We start from the raw sequence: 24,883 nt of genomic DNA on the forward strand, positions 1-24,883 counted from the left end.
AACAAAAATTGGATCATGAGCTAACAAAGACATATGTACCTATGAGGATAATGAGGCAAAAATTTGAAATTGGGAGGTCCAGAAAATGAAGAATGTTCATATGTGGAGAAAAACAGTCCCAGGCCAAGTATCTCATTTTAATAAAGTTGGTAATAAAGATTAGTATATTCCCAAGGAGTAACTTTTTCCAAGTATATTCTAACTTCTAAGAAGCATACTGTTTCACCAGGGAGTAACAGGCACCAGTTATGATGGCAAATCAAGGTGCCAGAGATCAGTTCAAAGTTGCAGGGGAAGAGAGTAACACCAATATCCATCTCGAAACATTTCTAAGAGAATTTACCCTGTGGCCACACTAGTAAATTACTATTCATATCTTAGATGAATTTCTTATATCTTCTCTGTCCAATTAAAAACTCATGAGGGAAGGCCTTTTATTGCCTCTTGGTGAGGCACACAGTGTTTATAGAATAGATGGCTTTAATATATACTTTTAATTCAATGCTGGCAGAAGCGTTAACTGATACTGAAGCTCCCCCTGGTGGAGGGTAAAATTATAGGTTACACATTTGCTGTTAAGTTTTTAAAACTAAGATTGGGGGCACTACTAAGCCATTCATGTTGTCTGTATTCAAGGTGGGAAAGAGCAAACAATCACCTATGATATCAAGTCTCCTTTAAATCACAATATTACTCATATAACCAAAGTTATTATATTTTAAATAGCCATAAATACTAACATGGTATCAGTTCTTGAATATTTACCATATGAGATTCACACAATATCCTTGAGGACTTTAAAATTTTTATGCTATAAAAATACACCACTATTTTCAGGTACCGTTCCTATGGAACCAAGACTAAGGACTTCACATAGAGACATAAAAGCACACCCATCTCACTTTCTGAAGGGATAGTTTTCCCTCTTGCTCAGCAATGGCAGATTTCTTTCAGATAGCGATGCATATCTCTGATTTTAGCTGGTCCTGCTCTGCACATTACTGTGTGCCAGAAGGGCATTTTTCTTCACAATTCTACCTTTATCCCAAGTGGCCTGTATAAGATGTTAACAAATCCAGTACCTGTCATGTTCTAAAACAGAGGACATGGAGTTCACGCTACTCCTTAAGCAGACTGGAACTTGGAAGTTATTATTCTTAATTCCTACTCAATCTGGCAAATAACTACACAATCTGTGTAACAGGTAATATCTAGAAATGTTTGCTCGCTTATGAGATGTTTGTCTACGATTTTAAGTCCAAAAGAATGTTTGAGAGGTGTGTTTTAAAGCAGAATGACTTTAGAGGACCTTAAAATATGCCACACTGACCTGGACAGACTGGCCCTAATGCTTCACTTATTTTTCAAATTTACTGCATTTAGGAGATTTTGGCCCCTCACTCCCAGACATATGTATAACTGGATCAGCAGAAGGTAAGTATTAGGTAACTAAGTTTATTAGAAACTTAAAAGAATACAATTTCCAAAAAAATTTTTTACAATATTTTAACATTTTCTCAGGTTGGTCAGAACTTACATTTGAAATCTGATCTTTAAATGTCAATTTAGTAACTGATGGGGCTGACCACACTCCTGGAAAGTCTCAGCAAGGCGTGAACACTACTTCACGCCCAGTTGCAATGAGACAGCGTCTAGATCCCTGAGCAATGATTTAGACTTTCTAGGACTGGTCTCCTTGATATTCAGTAACAAGGCACAGGGTTTCCCAAGCTTCTTTCCTTCTCCAGTACTTAAGTGGCTAATGAGCTGTTTGGCTCTACTTCATGGCATACATAAGTCATATCACTCTAGGTCCATGATCTACTTAAGCCCCAACTTCCGTAAAAAATGGAAAAAAACTGGGAAGGAAAAGAAAAGCACCACTATATAGCCAGCTAAAATTTTTAACTTAGCAACCTTTTCCATATGACCACCACTATACTACTTCTTATACAGTTGAAGAAAAAGCAACTGACACACCCTTTATATGCTTTTTCACTTTCACCCACTTCTCTTAGATACTTCAATCTACAATACTATAAAGCAAATCTGAAAATTTTTACATAACATTTCATGGTGGACTTATACTCAACAAATTAACAATGGCAAAAGGATTTACTTGATGAAATTACAAGTGGGGGAAGACTGGAAATAGTAAAAGTTAAACCCTGATACAGTGTTAAAATTATCTTTTTACATATAAAAATAATACACAGTGGGATATTTTATTCAATAAGATACAATCTTTAAGATCAAGAGAGAATATACAAAACTATTGTATGTAATATGATGTATTTTACTGTATAATAGGAATAAATATATATATAGAACAGAAAGTGCGAGGTCTGCTCATAGAGAAATCACCATTTACTTAGGGGTTTAAAGCCAACTGCTCTGCAGGTACCAGTCAGAAAGGAGCTACTGCTGCGTTTAAAACAATGTGATCATTATAAAATAAAGGCCTTAAATCTATAAACAATAACAAAAACACACAAACCAAATGAAAATGTACTAAAATTTAATCATCCATAAAAGCTGTAATTTAATCTGACAGTAAAACACAAGAAGCAATATTAGAGTTGGTTTAGTATATTATATATTTTAGCTTTGAAAGCCATAGAAATCAGTATCCCAGTTTTTTCCCTATAAAAGACCCATTTTTCCAAAGCATTATGCACAAACAATTTTAATTAGAATATAATGACAGAATGATATTTCATAATTTTTTAAATATAAAATGAAGTCAATGACTCAAAAAAGTTATCTGCTGCAATGAGTTTGAGGGGAAATTTTTTCATAATCTATACCATTACAGATAAAGTATAATGGTTCAACTTTTAGTGCTTGACAGGGAGGAAACATGATAAAAAGGTCAATATGAAATCATTTGATTATAGTAGCAATATCTAACATTTGAAATGCATCCATGCTCTTTTGTATAATCATATTAGAGTCAAGTATATTTATTTTCACATCTGTTATAACTGCTATTGCAAAGGAGAAATACTATTGTCTTATTTTCCAAGAGATATACACAGAGCAATTCTTTTCTCCAGGGAACTTGTGCAAACCAATATAAGATCTAAATTCTTCACATAATATATAAAACAGGAGAAGCCTCTTCAGATTTATTTTTTGAAGTCTGGAATGCTGGCACTTTCCAATTAGGCAACAGTTCTTCATTCCTGTAATCTAGAACATTGAATAGATACAGATATATATATATATATTTATATGTATGTTTAATCTCCTAATGTCAGACATGATAGTAAATAGATATCTAATATTATAGAAAGAAATGATTTTAGCTGATCATTAGATAACTAAATATATTAAACAGATATAGTAACAAGGTTATTTTAAACTTTCTCTAAAAATGTTTTTTAAAAATAGTTTTACTGTATTTAGTGTTTCACAATATATCCGGCAGTCCTGTCTGTACAGAGGAACAGTGATGACTTCTACCCCATTATCACCTTATTTTTAAAAGTTCCTTTCCTACTAAGAAAACAATTCATGGCTACATCAACTTTCCATGGAAAATTCTTTAACTCAACCATTTTATGGTTATTATATTAGGGTTGTAAGTATTACTAAGTGTTAGCCGTTCAGTTATGTCCATCTCTTTGAGACCCCATGGACGGTAGCCCATCAGGTTCCTCTGTCCATGGAATTCTCTAGGCAAGAATACTGGAGTGGGTATGGAGCGTATAGCTATTCTCTTCTCCAGGGGATCTTCCCAACCCAAGGATTGAACTTGGGTATCCTGCATTGCAGGCAGATTCTTTACCATCTGAGGTACCAGGGAACTCCATATTAGGGTTACCTCTTCCAATTTAGGCTAGGTCAAAAAGAAATGATACAGAAATAGCTGATGCCTGTTTTCAAGGGCAGAAAATTCAAAGTAAGGATTACTATTCAGCAGAAAAGAATTAGGTTAAAGGAGTAATTTCCTGAAGATGAATTTCTTTCCTCCGTTTTCAAAAGTAGAACATATTAGAAAGAGACTAACATGTTTCAATATGATTTTGCCTAACAGCTAGGGCTAGATAAGCTGCCCTTAAGGTTCACATACTCTTTTTAAAAACACTTAAGAGTTGCTATTTAAATTTATTCTGTATCTCTTAAATGGGATCAACATGGCACTCCAAGCCTGTAATCACAGCAAATAGCTCTGCAAAGTATTCTGATTACTAAGTGACCTACTATTTGGTATTATCAAATAGGCACAGAGGTCCTGGGTAACATTAAATATATTGAAGGCTGAATTATCTGTCAGAGTCTTAAGAATTTATGCAACCAGGATGAAAGTCTTATTTCTAGATTTAAGTCAAGATTTCTTTCCTCTAAGGTAAAACTCATAGTAATACACTGTAGTGTGTGTATGAATGAATATTCACAATAGGCCAGAAGATGGCACCTCTTCCTTTAAACATAAGCTAAAAGGACGTTTTCAGAGAACTGGAAATTCAGTGAGAGTCAGCTCAGATAATGATAAAAATGAGTCAGTCAACTAATTATGAAAGAGTTAAATACATTTCAGAATAGGAACTGGAGTTCTCTTTTCTTTTTACCTTTGTACCCTTCCCTAAAGAAATGCAAATCGCAGCAATTTTATCAATAATCCTCTTCAGAGAGCTGATGATTCATAGTTAACAGACTTAAGATTTCACTAAAAGCCTAAAGTAACCATGTGGCCAGAAACTGTTTTTCCAAAGTCTGACTACCAGAGGCAACCTATGAACTTTTCTGCTTTCTCTCTACTTTATTTCAAAAGGGGGCATAATTACTCAGTTGTTTCCCCTAAGAGAGATTTGTTCATATCTCTAAGGAAGCACATATTAGTTAATCTGGTGCTCTGGAAGAGGTAATCTACTAAATGGACCCAAGGGACTTACAAGAGTTAGCACAACTAACTCTCAAGTGGGGAACAACTGGCTTTCCTCTAAGTGGACCAAGTTTAGTAACAGTCCCATAAGTAGCATCAAATTACACCATAAACCCACTTCATGAACATATTCCTTCATGGTATGGACATGAGTTTGAGTAAACTCCAGGAGTTGGTGATAGACAGGGAGGCCTGGTGTGCTGCAGTCCATGGGGTTGCAGAGTCAGATACGACTGAGCGACTGAACTGAACTGAATGTTTACAGAGTTGATGAACATAAGCAGAAACTGTTGAGGGGATTTAAGTATATAATTAAAGACAAACAAACAAATGGCCCCACCCACCCTGGTTTCTCACTTGAAAAGCAGCTTCAATGCTGCCACTAACTTCTCTCCAATGGGTTCACTTAATGAAAACTTAAGTGCTACTTGAGGTCAACTACTACTTAAGAGACCTACAGAAGAAACATCTGAAAAGAAGTCAACCCGTACCTGAGAGGAAATGACTACTAAAACTACACTGACACGCCAGCACACCCAGCAGAACTGCTCAAGTTCCAAAAACTGGCAATACTGAATTTGGGAAGGATGTTGAACTAGGAAACCGCTAGTATGTGTGTAACCTGGTACAACTGCTTTGAAAGACGTCTTAACAGTTTCCACTAAAGCTAACCACATACAGTGTACTGTCTGGTCATTCAATTCCTACATACAGAAATGCATACGTATATACATATATGTGCATAAAGACTTGTACAAGAAAGTGCACAGGAATCATATTCGTTCCTGAAAAGAACTCAAATGTCCATCAATAGCACATACATAAATATATTGCTAGTGTAGTCACACAACAAAAATAAACTACTGCTATATGCAACAAGGATTAGTCTTAGAAACATTTTTGAGTGGAAAAAGCCAGGCATAAAATAGCACATTATGTGCTTCTGTTTCTGCTTAATTCAAAGAGAGGCAAAACTCACTTTTCCCAGATGAACCACTGTTCCACTTCAATTCAGTATGAATTTGGGTGTGACTTTGGAAGGCTTTCTATCTATTCAACCACTATTTTTTGAATACCCATTCTATACTAGGTACTGGGGATGCTTTGGAGCAAAACAGATATGATTCTTACCCTCCCTCAGACAGCCTAGACCCTCAATGAGAAAAAGACAAATTTTCCAACAGATGAACATATCTACAAGTTATATAAGACATTTACATTTACAAATTACAGAAGCCTGGAAATACCCCAATAGGTGAAGTGGGAAGTGGTTAACGTTGGGGAAAGCCCAACCTCAGAGGCTGAGAAAGGGGTTTGTTCTGTGTTTAGCACCTTACCTGGCTCAGAGCTGCTGCTCACCGTGGGTCTAAAGCAGCAGACATGACTTCTTTTTAGGCTTCTTCTTTTCCACTGGTGTTTTTCTATTTATCTGTCTGACCAGGTCATAAAATATCTAAATAACAGCAAGAAAAAAGTAGTACTTATTCATCCAATATTTGAGACCTTTTTCCACAAAACAATCTTGATTCTGTTAAATAGTATTCTGCTCTTGGGTCTGTATTTTGCTGCTTTATCAGCAGGTCTCAGACACTCCAGCTGATTTTCAGTCAAGGTAAAGCAGGACTTATCTATTTATAATGAGAGAAATACATTTACTCTTAGGTACTCAATAACAAGTTAATAAAAAAGAATTAGTAGTGAAGAAATAAGAGAAATCACATTCTTCACAGAATCTTCTATGCTTCAAAAACCTAATTATACTTGCTTTATTTTTTAAAAATTTCAAACTTATAGAAAAGGTGGAAGATTAGAACCAAGAACTTAAGTAATTTCTTCACCCATATCCACCAATTAGTAACATTCTGCCAAGTGTTTGTTTTTCCAAAGAGGAAATGCAGATGGCCAACAGCCACACAAAAAGATGCGCAACACTGCTAATCACAGGGAAATGCGAATCAAAATGGCAACAGAACACCACCTCACATCTGTCAGAATGGCAAGCATCGAAAGGAATACAAAGAACAAATGCTGGTGAGGATGTAAAGAAAAGGGAACTCTCATGTATTGTTGGTGGGAACGTAAATTGGTGCAGCCACTCTGGAAAACAGTATAGACGTTTCAAAAAAAACTAAAAACAGAATTATCATATGACCCAGCAATTCCATTCCTGGGCACATACCCAAAATGAAAAACACTGATTTGAAAAGATACATGCTCACCAATGTTCATAGCAGCACTATTTACAAGGACAAGATATGGAAGTGTCTGCCAACAGATGAATGGGTAAAGAAGATGTAGTGTACATACACAACGGAATACTACTCATCATGGGCTTAGGTGCTCAGTCATGTCCGACTCTGTGAGCCCACAGGCTGCAGCCCACCAGGCTCCTCTGTCCATGGGATTCTCCAGGCTACAATACTGGAGTGGGTTGCCATGCCCTCCTCCAGGGGATCTTCCCAACCCAGGGATCAAACCCAGGTCTCCCACACTGCAGGCAGTTTCTTTTACCTTCTGAGCCACCAGGGAAGCCCACTTATCATCATAAAGAATAATTAAATTTTGCCATTTACAACAATATGTATGGACTTAGAGAGCATTAGGCTAAATGAAGTAAGTCAGACAGAGAAGACAAATATTGTGTAATATCACTTACATGAGGAATTTTAAAAATACAGCTAGTGAATATAACAAAAAAACAGCAGACTCAGATGCAGAGAACAAACTAGTTGTTACCCATGAAGAAAAGAAGTTGGGAGGGGCAATATAAGGGTAGGGGGTTAAGAGGCACAAACTATTAGGTATAAAATAAGCTACAAGGATTTATTATACAATACAGAGAATATAGCCAATATTTTATAACTATAACGGAGTATAACCTTTAAAAATTAAGATCACTACACCGTACACCTATAAAATGTAAGATTCTACAGCAAGCATGCTCAGTCGCTGTCATGTCTGACTCTGTGATTCCATGGACCAGCTCACCAGGCTTCTCTCTCCATGGGATTTTCCAGGCAAGAATACTGAACTGGGTTGCTATTTCCTATTCCAGGGATCTTCCTGACCCAGAGACTGAACCCACATTCTTGTGTCCCCTGCACTGGCAGGTGGATTCTTTAGTACTCCTCTATCTGGGAAGCCCAATATTGTATAGCAACGAGGTGAAAATTAAAGTGTTAGCTGCACAGTCTTGTCCGACTCTGCAACCCCATGGACTGTAGCCCACCAGGCTCCTCTGTCCATGGAACTCTCCAGGCAAGAGGACTGCAGTGGGCTGCCATGCCCTTCATGTCTCCTGCACTGCAGGCAGATATTTTACTGTCTGAGCCACCAAAGAAGCCCATACAACAACTATACTATAAATTAAAAAAAATTAATGGTCTTAAGATCACAAGCCTAAATTATTTGTTAAGGGGGTACCACTACCAAATAATTTATTCAAAGCTGTATAAGTGCTTCATTTATATTCTTTTCCTTCTGGTCCTTCCTACTCAGTTCCATTTTCTTCAAACCATTTAATTCTATTATCTTATTTCTAAGAAAGCTGAAAACATAAGAGTTTATTAACAAAAGGGTAGTTTCTGTTTCACAACTCTAAAACCCTCCAAGAATTTAATATGCATAGTGAAAGTCGCTCAGTCGTGTCCCATTCTTTGAGACCCCATGGACTATACAGCCCATGGAATTCTCCAGGACAGAATACTGGAGTGGGTAGCCTTTCCCTTCTCCAGGGGATCTTCCCAACCCAGGGATAGAAGCCAGGTCCCGCATCACAGGCAGATTCTTTATCAGCTGAGCCACAAGGGAAGCCCATACTTATTATTATGCTTAATATGCACAGCCACCAACAAAATCTCATTAGTTCCTCAGCTTTAATACATAAGCTATAAAGTGAAAAATAACAAAAGGATAAACTGAAATAGTAAATTGATCAAAACAGCACATTTCTTCATGCTAGCCAGTCTGGGTTTCTGGTACTAAACAAAATGATAACTGGTTTTGTTGTATTATCCTCAAGGATTTCTTTGGCAAATGGGGCCTACCTCACAGTAGCAGCTGGTTCAGTGATGAGGGCAAGTTCAAACTATGGTTATTTGGTTAGATATGCTGAAAGTCCTCAGCCTAGATTCTTCCTCATCTTTCTGAACTACAGAAAAATCTAAAAGGAACACAGAATAATTTCTTAATCCCTCTGTCATTCCTCAATTGGGATGTCTTGATTCCAATTATTATTCTAGCATCAGCAAAGAACAATTAACTCCTGATTAAGACTGATGTGATTCTGATACAGCTATGTACTACTTTCAGAACACAACTTGTTCACAAAATGATGTGAACAAGTTTTAAAAAATTATGTATTATACAATATAGACAGCAGAGAATTAAAGAGGACAATTTAGTTAAGCAGGATGTCCCTGGTATACCTCAAACTTGAGCCCAAGAGCTGAACTGTGTTAAAGTAGGATCCCTCTATCTTCAGGCACTCAGAAATCACATAAGGTATTAACTGTCTGAGAAACTATTAACTACCCATAAAACTCTACAGTTTCATTATCAGGCTATCAAGACAGAAATATTAAAAAAAACAAGTTATTATACTCTGAAGAATTTTTAGCATGACATTTGTATGTTTTCCAAAAGAATAAAGAGCCTTAAACACCTAATGTATTTCATTTTGTTGTATCATTTTTCTATTTTTGTTTTAAAAACATTCATCAACAGTCGACTTCAATGAGGCTACTGGTTTCCAATGCAGCAGGCCTCTGAGGGAGGGAGGCCATCCCAGAGGGAGGCTTAGCAGCACGTAAGTTCCCACAAACAGGTAATGCTTGAAAGGTAAGAAATGCCTCCTGTCCCCTCTGGTCCCTGGACCCTGGCCCAGCTCAGCTCTAGCCGGGCCCTATGAAATCTGTGGGTGGGTACCAGTGAGGGAGACCACAAGGATGCAGGAACTAGATCTCTAAGGAACCAGATCTAATCATGCTGCAGATGGTGACCTGGCACTACTATTTCCTTAGCCAAGCTCATCTACCAATTTTAATGTGTATTATCTCAAAGAGTAAGACTAAACCAAAAATTAAAATTATGATTAGCCATGTTTTTCAAGATAACGTCTATGAAATCGTAATTCTACAACAGGAAAAGCTGAAACAGGAAGCATTTCACACTTCCTTTCATTACTTGGCAGTGAATTAGAAGTAAGTGTTGTTGAAGATCACAGCACAACTTTTCCCCCATTGGTATGTAAGCTTCTTTAGGGCACGACCAGTGTCTGTCCAGATGAGTGTTACTGATGCCTAACATAGGGCCAGGCACACAGGGACATGATGAATACTCACTGAATAAATAAAATCCGTGAATTTCTTATTTTTATGTATTTATTTAAGCTGGTTTTACCTAAGAGGCAAGCTTTGACATTCTTTTTGTAAAACAGAGGATGTGTATCAAGCTTAAATTTTTTTCATGCCACATGTTTAAAGTAATTTGGTCATTGTCTATAACCATAATCTCAGTCAAGTAAAAGAGACCGAAAGGACCAAAGGCCGGAGAGGAATGGCAAGCAAAAACACACAGAAGACTCTGACAACCTAACCCAGTCTTAACTTTCATCTGTGTGGTGTGCTGAATTCTGACTGACTGCCTGTGATTCTATAAATGGCAAAAGAAAGAAAGTGAAAGTGAAGTGGCTCAGTCATGGCCAACTCTTCGTGACCCCCACGGACTGTAGCCTACCAGGCTCCTCCACCCGTGGGATATTCCAGGCAAGAGTACTGGAGTGGGGTGCCATTTCCTTCTCCAGGGGATCTTCCCGACCCAGGGATCAAACCCAGGTCTCCCGCCTTGTAGGCAGACGCTTTACCATCTGAGCCACTAGGGAAGTCCTAAAAATAAATGGCAAGCACACTGGCAAATGAGAACATTTGCTCTACTAGGAAAGGAAAGAAGTCTATATCATTTTTTTGTTTTAAAGTCTGATGTTAAAATTAACAAAAGCAAGGGAAGTTCTTAATATTTTGCTTGGATGTGGTGGTGGCAGTGGGGAACTGCACTCATCTTTTAGGGATCCAGTAAACTATTGGCCCTTTACACTCAGGCAGACAAGCTCACTTGTTAAGCATTCCTGTCCCCAGCTGTGTTCTCAGGATAGCGGAATGCTTAAGTCATGGACAGAAAAAGCCTTGTACACCTGCTCTAACAGGCCTAAAAGACAGAGTGAATTATAGCTCTGTATCCATCCACTCACACAGATTCTTCCTTTTGAGTCATACACCAAAGGGAAGCAGGACTCAAATTACACGACGTCTTTCTGTACAACATAAGTTCATTATAGTAACTACCTTGATTTCTGTATTTTTCTACTGAATTTTACAACCTATTTACACACATCTGCATAGTTAATTGTTGTAAGACAGGGTGATGTGCCAATTTTCACATACCACTTTCTGGTGTATCATTTAGAGGCTTAGCAGGACTTTAAAAGACACTTTCTTTAACTTAAACTTCCCCTTTGCCAACAAGGTAAGTATATGTGTTCTCATTATAGCCATCAAAGTGATTTTATACAGAGAAGGAATATAGTTTCTAGGAATTACTTAGTGTTTTCCATAAACTAATGAAGATTGCTTAAAAGAACACTGCTTTTTCTTTTTAAAAAGTTGTTTTTGACTGTTAGCTTGAAAGAAGGGAAACTAAAAAGGCACTTATTTGTGCTGCCTCACAGCTGTTGGTTACCTCATTAACGTTGATCTTTGACTTTGCAGAAGATTCTAAAAAGGCACAGTTACACCACTGTCTTGCTAAATTCTGACCCTGTTCTTTGCCAACTACTCGCTCGTCTTCCAGGTCACATTTATTGCCAACCAAAATCATTGGAACCTGTGGAAAGGAAAAAAATATAATAAGCAACTAACATACTTGTTAACTCAGCTTCTTATAAGCAAGCAACTACCCTCCACCAACTAAAATATGTTAGGATTATTAGTTTCACCAAAGAAAAGTGAAAAGTGAAAGTAACTCAGTCATGTCAGACTCTTTGTGACCCCATGACTGTAGCCTGCCAGGCTCCTCTGTCCATGGAATTTTCCAGGCCAGAATACTGGAGTGGGAGCCATTCCCTTCTCTAGGGGATCTTCCCAACCCAGGGATTGAACCCAGGTCTTCCACATTGTGGGCAGATTCTTTATTGTCTGAGCCACCAGGGAAGCCCATAAGCTTCACCAAGTGCTTTAAAAAGATGTATGTTTGTGTGTTGGGGAGAAGATGAAAGGGGAAGACAGGAAAAAATGGACAAGATTCTCCCACACTGATCTGCTAAAATCATTTTAAGAATATAATCCCAAAATTCTCATGTGGACTCATGCTAATGGCTGAATTCCAAGTAGAAAAATATGAAGGAAAAGGAAACGCCTGCAATCTCAGAGAAGAACATACTCTATGATCTGGGTGTGTCTTAAGTGCCTCAACTCACAGGACCAACAAACGTCCAAAACACGGCACAACCGACACAGCAGTAAGTTCTACTTCTAAGTCTGAACACTAGCTTAGGTGAGACATGGAGGAAGAGTAAGACTAAACATAAAGCCACCGAGCAGCTACGTCTTCATCTATGACTCAATCTTTAGTTTATTACATGGGATAAAGAGATTAACATTATCAGAGTTCAGTGATTTGCATGTAATTGCCTATGAAAAAAGAACTCTCTTAGATGAATTAGTCATGGGAAGAAAGAGAACTATTCATTAGGTTATGGCTGGTCATGAGTCATATGGTGCAAATCCCTCCTGCCTACAATATTACCCAAAGTTATGGTGCTGAGCAGGTGCCTGTGTCCCATTAATAATGGGTGAGAACACATAGAAACAGAAGAGAAGGTACAAATGAAATTTTATACCCTAACTTATACAACTTTTGAAAAGGAACTTTGTAACTCAAAACTGAGACAAACACGTAAAACACAGATTTCATCTTTGCAAAAAGGCACAACGTTATTCATCAAATAAGAATTCTAAAACAGTACATTTTACCACAATAAAAAATTAACATTAAAAAATCTAAAACAAAATTAATTATAAAAACTGAGTTAATTAAAATATTTAACATAATTCAAAGGAAATAACTAAGTAAAGACTGTACCGAGAGAATTTTAGAAATGGGAACATAGCATTATGGTTCTTGATAATGTTCTTTGAACACTGTTTTTGACATTAACTAACTACCACCTTTCCAAGCAAAACCTGAGTCCCCCTTCTGCTACCAAATATTCTTTGACTCTTCTTTTTTCACTACACTTGTGACCCATGTAGCACATGGTGGGTCATAAGTGCAGCAGAGAAAGAAGAACTTTACATACGTGTCCTTCATGTCATGGGCTTCATTTCTAACCATCTCATTGGCATATCTGTTGTTGTTTAGTTGCTAAGTCGTGTCTGACTCTTTTACAACTCCATGGACTGTTGCCTGCCAGGCTCCTCTGTCCATGCAATTTTCTAGGCAAGTATACTGGAGTAGTTTGCCATTTCCTTCTCCAGGGGAACTTCCTGACCCAGGGACTGAACCCGTGTCTCCTGCTTGGCAAGTGGATTCTTTACCACTGAGCCACCTGGGACGTCCTCTCAGTATATTATCTGTAGGTAAATTTAGAAAGCTTATAATTGTTTTTGGTTACCAGGCCTCTTTTAGGCACAAGGTAGATACCCTCCAAGTCCCTACTGATAGAGAAAAAGGATATTTTATATTTGGCCACAGAGAGATGGCAATACACTATATATAGAGAGAAATACTTACATCTTCTGTGTCCTTAACTCGCAAAATCTGTTCCCTCAGGTCTTGTAAGTCATTAAATGTGGACTGAGCGGTAATAGAATATACTAGTGCAAACCCTTGGCCATTCTTCATATACAAATCCCTCATTGCTGTAAATTGCTCCTATAATAAAAACATGCATTAAATTATAAATATGACTCCTCCTTAAATGTACTGAATTGAAACATTAAAATGGAAACAATTTAAAACAGAATAATAACAAGTTAGCTCCTGAATTCTTTATTACGCGTTATAGTGACAGGAAACTTAAAGACATGATACACAGCTTCTGGAAAATCTGAGATGAATGTTCCTGTCTCCTATTTACCTGACTAAAAACAATAAACTGTAGAATTACAAGGGAAATATTAACCACTTTTTTTTTTTTTGGCTGGGCTACTGTAGCATGCAGGTCTTAGTTCCCTGACCAGGGATTAAACCCATGCTATCTGCAGTGGGAGGGTGGAGTCTTAGCCACTGGGCCACCAGGGAAGTCCTCACTTTAATTTGTTTTTGTGTGATTTAGAAAAACTGTATGTAATTCTTTTATATATCTAGATTTTAATTAAATTATTTTGGTGCTACAAAAGATGATCTCTAAGGTAGTGTTTTCAGAAAAGTTCAAGGAGTAAACCCTGATGTCCTCCAACTTTAACAGGTTGGGGAGATGAAGCTAAATCAGGACAGGACTTAGAAACAATGAATGGCACAGGGAGAAAACCAAGCGAGTATTGTTTCCTGGAAGTCAAATGAATAAAATTTTCACAGAGAAGGATAATGGTCTACTGAATCAAAGGCTGCTGAAAAAGTCAAGGGAACTGAGGATATATGTGAGGGATGTATTCTGAATGACAGATCATGTACTTGAAGCTACGTAAAGAGGGGCCTGAAGATATGAGGGATAATCAAAGATGTTAGAATAAACAGACTGCAGGTTCCAGAGAAGTTGAAGGGTTTGAAAGGAAGTGAGCTGGAGAAACAAGATGGTGAGTGAAGAGTAAGACACTTGAAAATGAAATTTAGGATGGTATTACGTTATTGGTTATCATACAGTCTAGAGTAAAGACATGAGAATGAATGAATGAAGCAGAGTGGAGGTCAAGAAACTGACAAGCCAAGCTACTAAATCATCTCTATTACCCATAAAGATTCTATTTGGATACCAAAATCACCAACACTTTGGACTAAAGCAGTGTTGGAGAAAGTGAGCAATCCTAAAGGAGAAAGAACTGATCTAGAATAAGACCAATGAGCATCAACTACTTTCCAACCTTTATGCAATGCACTGGGGATAGACAAATATACAGAAAATTATAACACAGCATGCTGACTGCTAGGATGGGAGAAATACAAGATATTTGAGAAAATAAGGGAGGATCTCTGCAGTGGAGGAAAACTTCTTTAATTTGGACATGAGGAAGAAGAATGTCCTCATAGTTGTGGAAGTGTGAAAGGAAGAAGTAGAAAGTTTTTTTTTTTTTTTTAAGTTTTTAAACTGTTTTTTAACTATTGGAAACAAAGGAGAATTACTGCTGATTCAGAAGCTAGGAAAATTGGGGGCTGGGGAAAGTGGAAAGAGGGAGAGACCTCAATTCAGCTGATACAAGGCTACTGTTGGAATAAAGATCCGTTTTCCCACAAAAGGACACAAAAATATGGTATAATTTGTACTCTAATTGCTCCAGTCTTCTCATGTTTTTTGATCTGAAACTTTCTCACCATTTATAAAATTATAATGGGGGATATTTGTGAATTTTAAAACAACTTAAAACATTTAAGAATGCCTTCATTTTAGAGCGCTGCCTAATAGGAAAAGTCTATACATATGGAGAAAAAAAAAGAAAATCATTTAATGTGTGCATTTTTTTGCGGCAGAATAAAACATCATTAATCAATAAAAAAACTTAAAAAGGTAATGACAAGTGAAGATAATAAAAATAAAAGCAAATACATAGAGTTCATTAACTACATTATAGGTATTTTGTGCCAAATGATTTATAGTCACCATCTCATTTGATCAATGTTGTTGTTTAGCTGCTAAGTCACGTCCAACTCTTTTGCAACCCCACGGACTGCAGCCCACCAGGCCCCTCTGTCCATAGTATTTCCTAGCCAAGAATACTGGAGTGGGTTGCCGTTTAGTTCTTCAGGGGATCTTCCCGACCCAGGAACTAAACCCGAGTCTCCTGCATTGGCAGGTGCATTCTTTACCACTGAGCCACCAAGGAAGCACATTTGATCATTACAAGCACCCTATAATGTACTATCATCATTATACTCATTTAAAGATATGAAAAATGAGGCTCGAAATAATCCTAAAGATTTTCATCAGAAAACACTTCTATATCACTAGTCCCTTGAGATGTTACAATGCTAGTAAAAAGCAAAAACAATTTTTAAAATAAATGAATTACCGTGGTATCAAGAGACAGTCTTATTTAAGCCCAGAGAAATACCTATCTTAACTAAAATTCTGGATTTAAAATACCTTAAATACGTGTTTTTTTTTTTTTTTTTTTTAAAGAGCAGTAATAGCATAACCCTCACCTCAATACAGGAAAAAAGAAACTCAACACACAGATTCTGTAGGTGAACTCAACATACAATTTAATAGTGATATGTGGGCATTAAGTACATTTAATGCATGTAAGAAAATTTAAGAAGTTTTACATTTAGAGACTTAAGTTCTTAATCAGAACAATTGTTTTTACTCAGAGGAATCAATCAGGTGACAAAAACCTGTTTACAAATTAAAATCTAACAAGAAAAAGGAAGAGAGAGAAAGAAACATCCTTACTGTTCCCGCTGTATCCAGGATTTCGAGCATACACTGTTGGCAGTCTACTTCAACTTGCTGTTGGGGTCGGGGTTGGGGGTGGAGGAGAATAAAAAAGTAACATCAAAATGTCAGTCTGTTTTCCTCCCACCTCTTCACTCAAAGTTCCTATTAACAACTGGAAGCCCTTCTCTAGCAGTTTGCTGTACTGGTGGAGACCTAACTTGGTTGTATAATAAAGAATAGGAGGTCTCAAACACATTCTACCAGGACTGTTAATGCTGAGTTTAGATATTTTTCTGACCACCCTGAAATATGAGCATTGATTTCTGTTATTATTAGGAGGCAGTGGTCATAGTCTGCAATTTAAGAAAAACAGCAATAAACAGGTATAGTTCTAAAAGGAAAAAAAAGACAGCGTAAAGTATGTATGTTTATATTGTCTTCAAAACAAGGCACAAAAGTACCAAGTAGCTCAAGATATAGCCAAGATTTGGGAGTAAAGAAAACTGACCACTTATCACATTCAAGTCGTCAAAGTTTTACTAAAATGGGCCCCAAATTTAATACAGAGTAAAATTTAAATTGAAGAGATAAAGGGAACACAGTAACACTGAACTCATACAGTTCTCAATACTTTAACAAAAAGGTACTTCTTTGGAAAAGCTGTGTGCGTAAGGTGAAATTTTATGTTCTAAATTCTATTTTCCCAGGGCTTTATAGAAGAAGAGAAGGCTGGCCAAAAGAAAGTCTCAACTATTAATGGTTTGGAAAATTTTTAATAAATATGAGATTAAGAAAAGTGCTTCAGCACTCAAGTTACAGATCTCCGTTTATAGTTGAAGCTTTAACCAACAACTTATTTGGGGGAAATTTCAGTAATGCAACACTGTCTTCTAAAAATAAACTTGTTAACCTAAGGACTATTTAAAACTGCTTCTGTGTCAAATAAAGGATTGATGAAGAGGACCATGGGCAGCTCTACAAACTCACACTCCACCACTTGCACAATCTGTGAGGGGCATGTTCAATGAATAATGAATTAGGTCTGTGGTTTCTCAATATATCACAGTTTTGTTTCCAATTTGCAGATAATGAAACTGCTCTGCTGGTAGGCTTAATGAACTTAATTCAGCAAGAGTTACAGTACTATTTAAGGTAAATTCTAGAACATCTGACAACACAGCCCTTTCTTATTTGTTGAAAGGCAGGTTTAATCTTTTGGATGGGGGCGCCTACCAGGCTTTCTTACAGCTTTGTCTTTTCTACCCCATAACATACTTGGGAAATAAAATCATTAAAGTTCTCCACAATTCTAGCTAGTCTTATAATTAAATAAACAGTACTTTTTTGTCAAGACCAACTATTAAAATTTATTTTCCTTTTAAATAAGTGTTATTTTTCAGAAAGTAGTTTTTGGTTCACAGCAAAACTGAGCAGAGAGTACAGAGTTCCCATATATCTCTTTCTTGCTCCTTGCTAGCCTCCTCCGTATCAGCACCCTACTTACATCAGAGTGGTACACGTGGGAGGGCCAATGAACCTATCTACATCAACACATTATCATGCAAAGTCCATGGTTAGCAGTTTTACTCTTGGTGTTGTGCTTTCTATAGGCTGGGATAAAAATGTACAGTGCCATGCATCCACCCTTATAGAATTATACAGAATTCAAATATAGAATTTTTTAAGTCTAAAGATGAAATATTTTTGAAGTTATTTAACTAAATAAATAACTTTCAGTCACAGTATAACTTCAAGCATAAAGTGATCTTAATTTTAGTCCATAAAAAGAATTAAAAATATACTACTTATTTATATGCAACTTTTCTACATTAAGAAAATTCCCATCATTAAATGCATACATTAAAGAAAGATTAACAATCAGTAAGAACACAGAGTTCTCTATAGTTAAGCAATAGTCTGTCTTGGTGAAACTTTTTAAAATAGATACAGAGTATCTGTATCATTTCTCAAAACTATTCTCAAAAAAGCTATTCCATGGATACTTGTAAGCATGTGTATACAAGTTGCACGTTTACCTTTCTGTAGGAATCTTCTATCGTTGGGTCATATTTTTCAACAAAAATTCCCTGAACAAATTGAACTGTCTGGGAAAAAAAAAAAAAGCAGATAAAAGTTAAGGACTTAGAAGAAAAACCTGCCCCTCTTATAGGTCATTTAATATCACAAAGTGGTAAGTGAAAGTGAAAGTGAAGTCGCTCAGTCATGTCTGACTCTTTGCGACCCCATGGACTGTAGCCTATTAGGCTCCTCTGTCCATGGGATTTTCCAGGCAATAGTCCTGGAGTGGGTTGCCATTTCCTTCTCCAGCGGATCTTCCCAACCCTGGAATCGAACCCGGGTCCCCCGCATTGTAGACAGATGCTTTACCGTCTGAGCCACCGCGCAGACCCCACAAAGTGGTAAAGATTAAGTGAAATTATGTGAAAACTCTGGGTGAACATGTAAATATAAAGTATCATTGTTTTTCCATACAAGGACACGTTCATAATTAAGAGTATATTTATGAAACGAGGTGGTCATGTTAAAAACGGTCAGATGACATTACACTGTTAAAATATTACTATATTAAGTTTTAAAATACAACCAAAGGACATGGATTCTCATTCACTAAAATGTGAAAGTTTATCAGTGTTTCCTATTACCCACCTTTATATATCTATAGCAATTTTTATCTCATGCCCTCAAAGGATAGAGGCAAAAGTTATAAATTTTAAAAAGTTTTGAAACAGGCTTTCTAATTGTGGAGGGGAAAAAAGAGGGAATTAAAATTTACTGAATGTATTAAATTTATAAGCACAGTCACATTTCATATTCACCCCAGTAGTAGATATTTTTCTGATCTGCCAGTTGAGATTCAAATGTCATTCACACTTCAATTAGCCAGAGAAATATACACTACTTTAGCTTGAACTAAATAGGTCAACTTGAATAGGGTCAGCTTCAACTATCTACAGTAGTGGTTCCATCTCCTCAGCTCTCATTTACTCTTCAATCCACCCAGGATGGTTATGACATCATCACCTTACTGAAGCTGCTTTGATCACACCCAGCTACCTCTGTGTTATGACTTCTGCACAGTCATGTAAAGGTACTCTTTATATCCAAGTACAAAGACACATTGTTCCATCCTGGATCCTTCAATCCTACCTACTCTTTCAAGGTTGAGAGGTACTCAGAGCACTGTCCTGACTTTTTTCTCTCTAGTCCCTCCCTAGACAACCTCATTAATTCCTATGGATTTCTATTTTTAATTAATTATTTTAAAAAGGTAATTCATGGACATAGGAAAAAAATGCAAAAGACACAAAAGCATATGTAATGATAACTAAACCTATTTATCACCACTTTTTCCAATTCTATTCCCAAGGAAGTGACTGATATGCTATTTGTAACTTACTGAACCTTGCAGAAATAGTCTCTGTTCTTTTGTAGTATCTCCAACTTCCTTTCTTATCTCGATGAAGAAGACTGTGACTATTTTGTTCACAGTTGTAACTTTAGAGTCTGATGTTGTAGAAGCTCAATAAATAATAAATAAATACAGCATGTGAACAAAAAATGACCTTTATGCTATATAAACCTGGGGTGGATAGGAATTATTCCACTGGTACCTTTAATGATCAGTCTTCCCCACTGGAATGTAAATTCCTTAGAAATGAGAATAATTTCTTTCTTTTAAATCACAGATACTAATGTTTGACATATTATAGATAGTTAATAAATATTTGGTAAATGAAAGAGGAAGAGCCACCATTATAAAAATACACATCCATGGTTATTCAATGAGTCTGGGTCCCCTGGTGAGCCAGATACTAGGCATATAAAAACACTGCCACTTTTTCTCTTTAGTGACTAGAAATTGTACGGCAAGAAAATATGAACATCTTTTTTGTATTATATTAATTCATTATAGTTAACTGGCTAACTTACCAGAGCAGACTTCCCCACGCCTCCTGAACCAAGGACCACTAGCTTGTACTCACGCATGATGTGGTCTGTTTAAATACTGACAATCTGAAAGAAAAAAAAAATCAAAGATTAATAAACATGCTAAGAGTAGCCTAAGAACATACAACTGTTACATAAAATGAGATTTTTCATTTTTGTTTGTTTTTCCTGAAAACTATCCAAAGTTCTGACCAGAGGTCTTCTTTGTTGGAAAAAGGTAATTCATTTGAAATTCCAGAATCCTATTTGTTTTGTTTAGTCGATAAGTTGTGTCTGACTCTTTTGTGGCCCCATGGATGTAGCCTGCCAGGCTCCTCTATCCATGCGATTTCCCAGAGACTGAACCCATGCCTCCTGCGGGCAGGTAGATTCTCTACCGCTGAGCCACCAGGGCTCTCCCATTCATACTTTGGTACAGAAGTAAGCAAACCAAGGCTTCCCTCGTGACTCAGCTGGTAAAGAATCCACCTACAATGAGGGAGACCTGGGTTGATTCCTGGGTTGGGAAGGTCCCCTGAAGAAGGGAAAGGCTACCTACTCCAATATTCTAGCCTGGATAATTCCATGGACTGTTTAGTCCATGGGGTCTCAAAGAGTTGGACACAACTTTCACTTCACTAAACAAACCCTAGAGTAAAAAAAAAAAAAAAAAAACTCTCAGTTCAGTCGCTCAGTCATGTATGACTCTTTGCATCCCCATGAACTGCAGCAAGCCAGGCCTCCCTGTCCATTACCAACACCCGGAATGCACCCAAACCCATGTCCATTGAGTCGGTGATGCCATCCAACCATCTCATCTTCTGTTGTCCCCTTCTCCTCCTGCCCTCAATCCCTCCCAGCATCAGGGTCTTTTCCAATGGGTCAGCACTTTGCATCAGGTGGCCAAAGTACTGGAGTTTCAGCCTCAACATCAGTTCTTCCAACAAACACCCAGGACTGATCTCCTTTAGGATGGACTGGCTAGATCTCCTTGCAGTCCAAGGACCTCTCAAGAGTGTTCTCCAACACCACAGTTCAAAAGCATCAATTTTCCACTGCTCAGCTTTATTTATAGTCCAACTCTCACATCCATACATGACTACTGGAAAAACCATAGCCTTGACTAGACAGACCTTTGTTGACAAAGTGATGTCTATGCTTTTTAATATGCTATCTAGGTTGGTCATAACTTTTCTTCCAAGGAGTAAGCGTCTTTTAATTTCATGGCTGTAATCTGCAGTAATTTTGGAGCCCAGAAAAATAAAGTCAGCCACTGTTTCCACTGTTTCCCCATCTATTTCCCATGAAGTGATGAGACCAGATGCCATGATCTTGGTTTTCTGAATGTTGACCTTTAAGCCAACTTTTTCACTCTCCTCTTTCACTTTCATCAAGCGGCTCTTTAGTTCTTCTTCACCTTCTGCCATAAGGGTGGTGTCATCTACATATCTGAGGTTATTGATATTTCTCCCGCCAATCCTGATTCCAGCTTGTGCTTCCTCCAGCCCAGCGTTTCTCATGATGTACTCTGCATAGAAGTTAAATAAGCAGGGTGACAATATACAGCCTTGAAGTACTCCTTCTCCTATTTGGAACCAGTCTATCATTCCATGTCCAGTTCTAACTGTTGCTTCCTGGCCTGCATATAGGTTTCTCAAGAGGCAGGTCAGGTGGTCTGGTATCCCCATCTCTTTCAGAATTTTCCACAGTTTATTGTGATCCACACAGTCAAAGGCTTTGGCATAGTCAATAAAGCAGAAATAGATGTTTTTCTGGAACCCTGTTGCTTTTTCAATGATCCAGCAGATGCTGGCAATTTGATCTCTGGTTGCTTTGCCTTTTCTAAAACCAGCTTGAACATCTGGAAGTTCACGGTTCACGTATTGCTGAAGCCTGGCTTGGAGAATTTTGAGCATTACTTTACTAGCGTGTGAGATGAGTGCAAATGTGCAGTAGTTTGAGCATTCTTTGGCGTTGCCTTTCTTTGGGATTGGAATGAAAACTGACCTTTTCCAGTCCTGTGGCCACTGCTGAGTTTTCCAAATTTGCTGGCATATTGAGTGCAGCACTTTCCCAGCATCATCTTTCAGAATTTGAAATAGCTCAACTGGAATTCCATCACCTCCACTAGCTTTGTTCGTAGTGATGCTTTCTAAGGCCCACTTGACTTCACATTTCAGGATGTCTGGCTCTAGGTGAGTGATCACACCATCATGATTATCTGGGTCATGAAGATCTTTTTTGTACAGCTCTTCTGTATATTCTCTTCTTAATATCTTCTGCTTCTGTTATGTCCCTACCATTTCTATCCTTTATTGAGCCCATCTTTCCATGAAATGTTCCTTTGCATGACATGTTTGTACAGGAGACAGGAATCAAGACCATCCCCAAGAAAAAGCAAATGCTTTTTAAGCAAAATGGCTGTCTGAGGAGGCCTTACAAATAGCTGTGAAAAGAAGAGAAGCAAAAAGCAAAGGAGAAAAGGAAAGATATACCCATCTGAATGCAGAGTTCCAAAGAATAGCAAGGAGATAAGAAAGCCTTCCTCAGCGATCAATGCAAAGAAATAGAGGAAAACAATAGAATGGGAAAGACTAGAGATCTCTTCAAGAAAAAAATACTCTACATGCTTCCAAAAAAAAAGCTTAAAAACAAGCTTCAAAGGATTGAGTCAATCCACAGAAAAAACTGCCTGTTAGGACAAGTCCAAAATTTTTTTTAAAGAAGAAAAAAAAAAAGTTCCACCATTCAATAATATAAAATTTACAATGTCCACAGCATCCAAAAAAATTAATACAGATGACAAAGAAAATATGACCTGAAATTAGGGTGGAATGAGTCAACTGAAACAGTCCCAGAACTGAGACAATGGAATTAATCAATAAGAACTCTAAAACTGATGATAAATATGTTCAAGAATTTAAAGGAAAATATAATGAGGAAAGAAACGGTAGACATAAAAACAACCAAAATGAACTTTCAATGTTCAAAAATAACATCTGAAATGGAATTATAACCAGATGCGCTTAACAGTATCTTAAACACTGCAGAAGGAAACTTCAAAGGAACTGAGATAAAGATAGAAAAAAGTTGATGATAAGGGCTTCCCTGGTGGCTTAGAGGGTAAAGCATCTGCTTGCAATGCAGGAGACCCGGGTTCGATCCCTGGGTCAGGAAGATCCCCTGGAAAAGGAAACGGCACCCCACTCCAGCACTCTTGCCTGGAAAACCCCATGGACGGAGGAGCCTGGTGGGCTACAGTCCATGGGGTCACAAAGAGTCAGACACGACTGAGTGATGGCACCTTAAGGAGGGTAAAGTTGGAGAGACAGAGCGGGAAGGAGGGAGAAAAGAAAAGGAAGAAGGGAAATAAAAGAAGAAAGAAGAAGAAAACCACAGGACAACATCCAGCTATCAGGCAGGCTAATATGTTTGTAACTAGAATGGGGGGGTGGGGAGAGATTTGAGAAATAAAATAGATAATAAAATACTTTCAAAATTTGATAAATTATAAATCCACAGATCAAAGAAATTCAATGAGTCCTCTCCTTAGTATAAATACAAAGAAAAGAATGCACAATAATAAAATTCCATAAAGTTGTCAAAAAGAGAAAATCATAAGAAGCCCAAAGAAAAAGTTTAGATATAGAAGAACAAAATTATGAAAATATATAGATTTCCTCAAGAAGCTAGGCAAGACAAAAGAAAATACATCTTTCAAAAATGCTTCCAGAAAAATACAGTCAACCTAGAATGCTAAATACAATGAATATAGCCCTCAAAAATTAAAGTGAAATAAAAAATCCTCAGATCCCCCAAAAAGAAAAGAAAAACTGAGGAGAGGAAAAATGTTCACCAGCATGCACTTAATATACCATAGGAAAGGAAGGGAACAGGAAGAATAATGTTCAAGGTTCTTACGTTATATCTGTATTATTTGAAGGTAGGTAATTATGTATTAGGCCCTCCTGGTGGTTCAGCTGGCAAAAGAATCTGCCTGCAATGCAGGAGACCTGTGTTCAGTCCCTGGGTTGGGACGATCCCCTGGAGAAGGGAATGGCTACCCACCCCAGTATTCTGGCCTGAAGAATTTCATGGACTGTATGGAGAATTTCCATGAGGTCGGATATGGCTGAGTGACTTTCACTTTTGCTTTCAGTTATATATTAACGATGCATACTGTACATACTAGAGCAACAGGGGTAGAAGGGCAGGGGAGAAAGGGGTTGGTTAGCCAAGAGCTGAGATAAAATGCAATACTGAACAACACAATTCATCCACAAAACAGCGGGAAAAATATAAGCAAACAAAAAAGCACAGAGGAGATGGGAGAAATACAAAACAGGATAGAATTAAAAGGCAACCACATCATTATATTAAATGTAAATCATCTATTCTAATATTCCAACATTCAAATTCAAAGGCAAGATTAAAAAAAAAAGCAAGACCTAATTATATGT

At 37.4% G+C, this 24,883-nt stretch overlaps 1 protein-coding gene across 5 annotated transcripts in view; it reads right to left on the reverse strand.

Moving 5' to 3' along the window:
• Positions 1-1,439: 1,439 nt before the first annotated feature.
• RAP1A (RAP1A, member of RAS oncogene family) overlaps positions 1,440-24,883 on the reverse strand; it is a 79,464-nt gene continuing 56,020 nt past the window's right edge. For all 5 annotated transcript variants that reach the window (XM_040232043.1, XM_040232042.1, XM_040232045.1 and 2 more), the window contains 7 exons: positions 20,427-20,510; positions 18,512-18,580; positions 16,491-16,547; positions 13,676-13,816; positions 11,624-11,767; positions 6,226-6,341; positions 1,440-3,192 (listed from right to left, as the gene is read on the reverse strand). In XM_040232043.1, the coding sequence (XP_040087977.1) occupies positions 6,255-6,341; positions 11,624-11,767; positions 13,676-13,816; positions 16,491-16,547; positions 18,512-18,580; positions 20,427-20,483 (555 nt within the window). In that variant the 5' untranslated portion in view covers positions 20,484-20,510 and the 3' untranslated portion in view covers positions 1,440-3,192; positions 6,226-6,254. The remainder of the gene's footprint in view (positions 3,193-6,225; positions 6,342-11,623; positions 11,768-13,675; positions 13,817-16,490; positions 16,548-18,511; positions 18,581-20,426; positions 20,511-24,883) is intronic.

Source organism: Oryx dammah, unplaced genomic scaffold (genome assembly GCF_014754425.2).
Source record: "Oryx dammah isolate SB20612 unplaced genomic scaffold, SCBI_Odam_1.1 HiC_scaffold_28, whole genome shotgun sequence".
Taxonomy (NCBI): Eukaryota; Metazoa; Chordata; class Mammalia; order Artiodactyla; family Bovidae; genus Oryx; species Oryx dammah.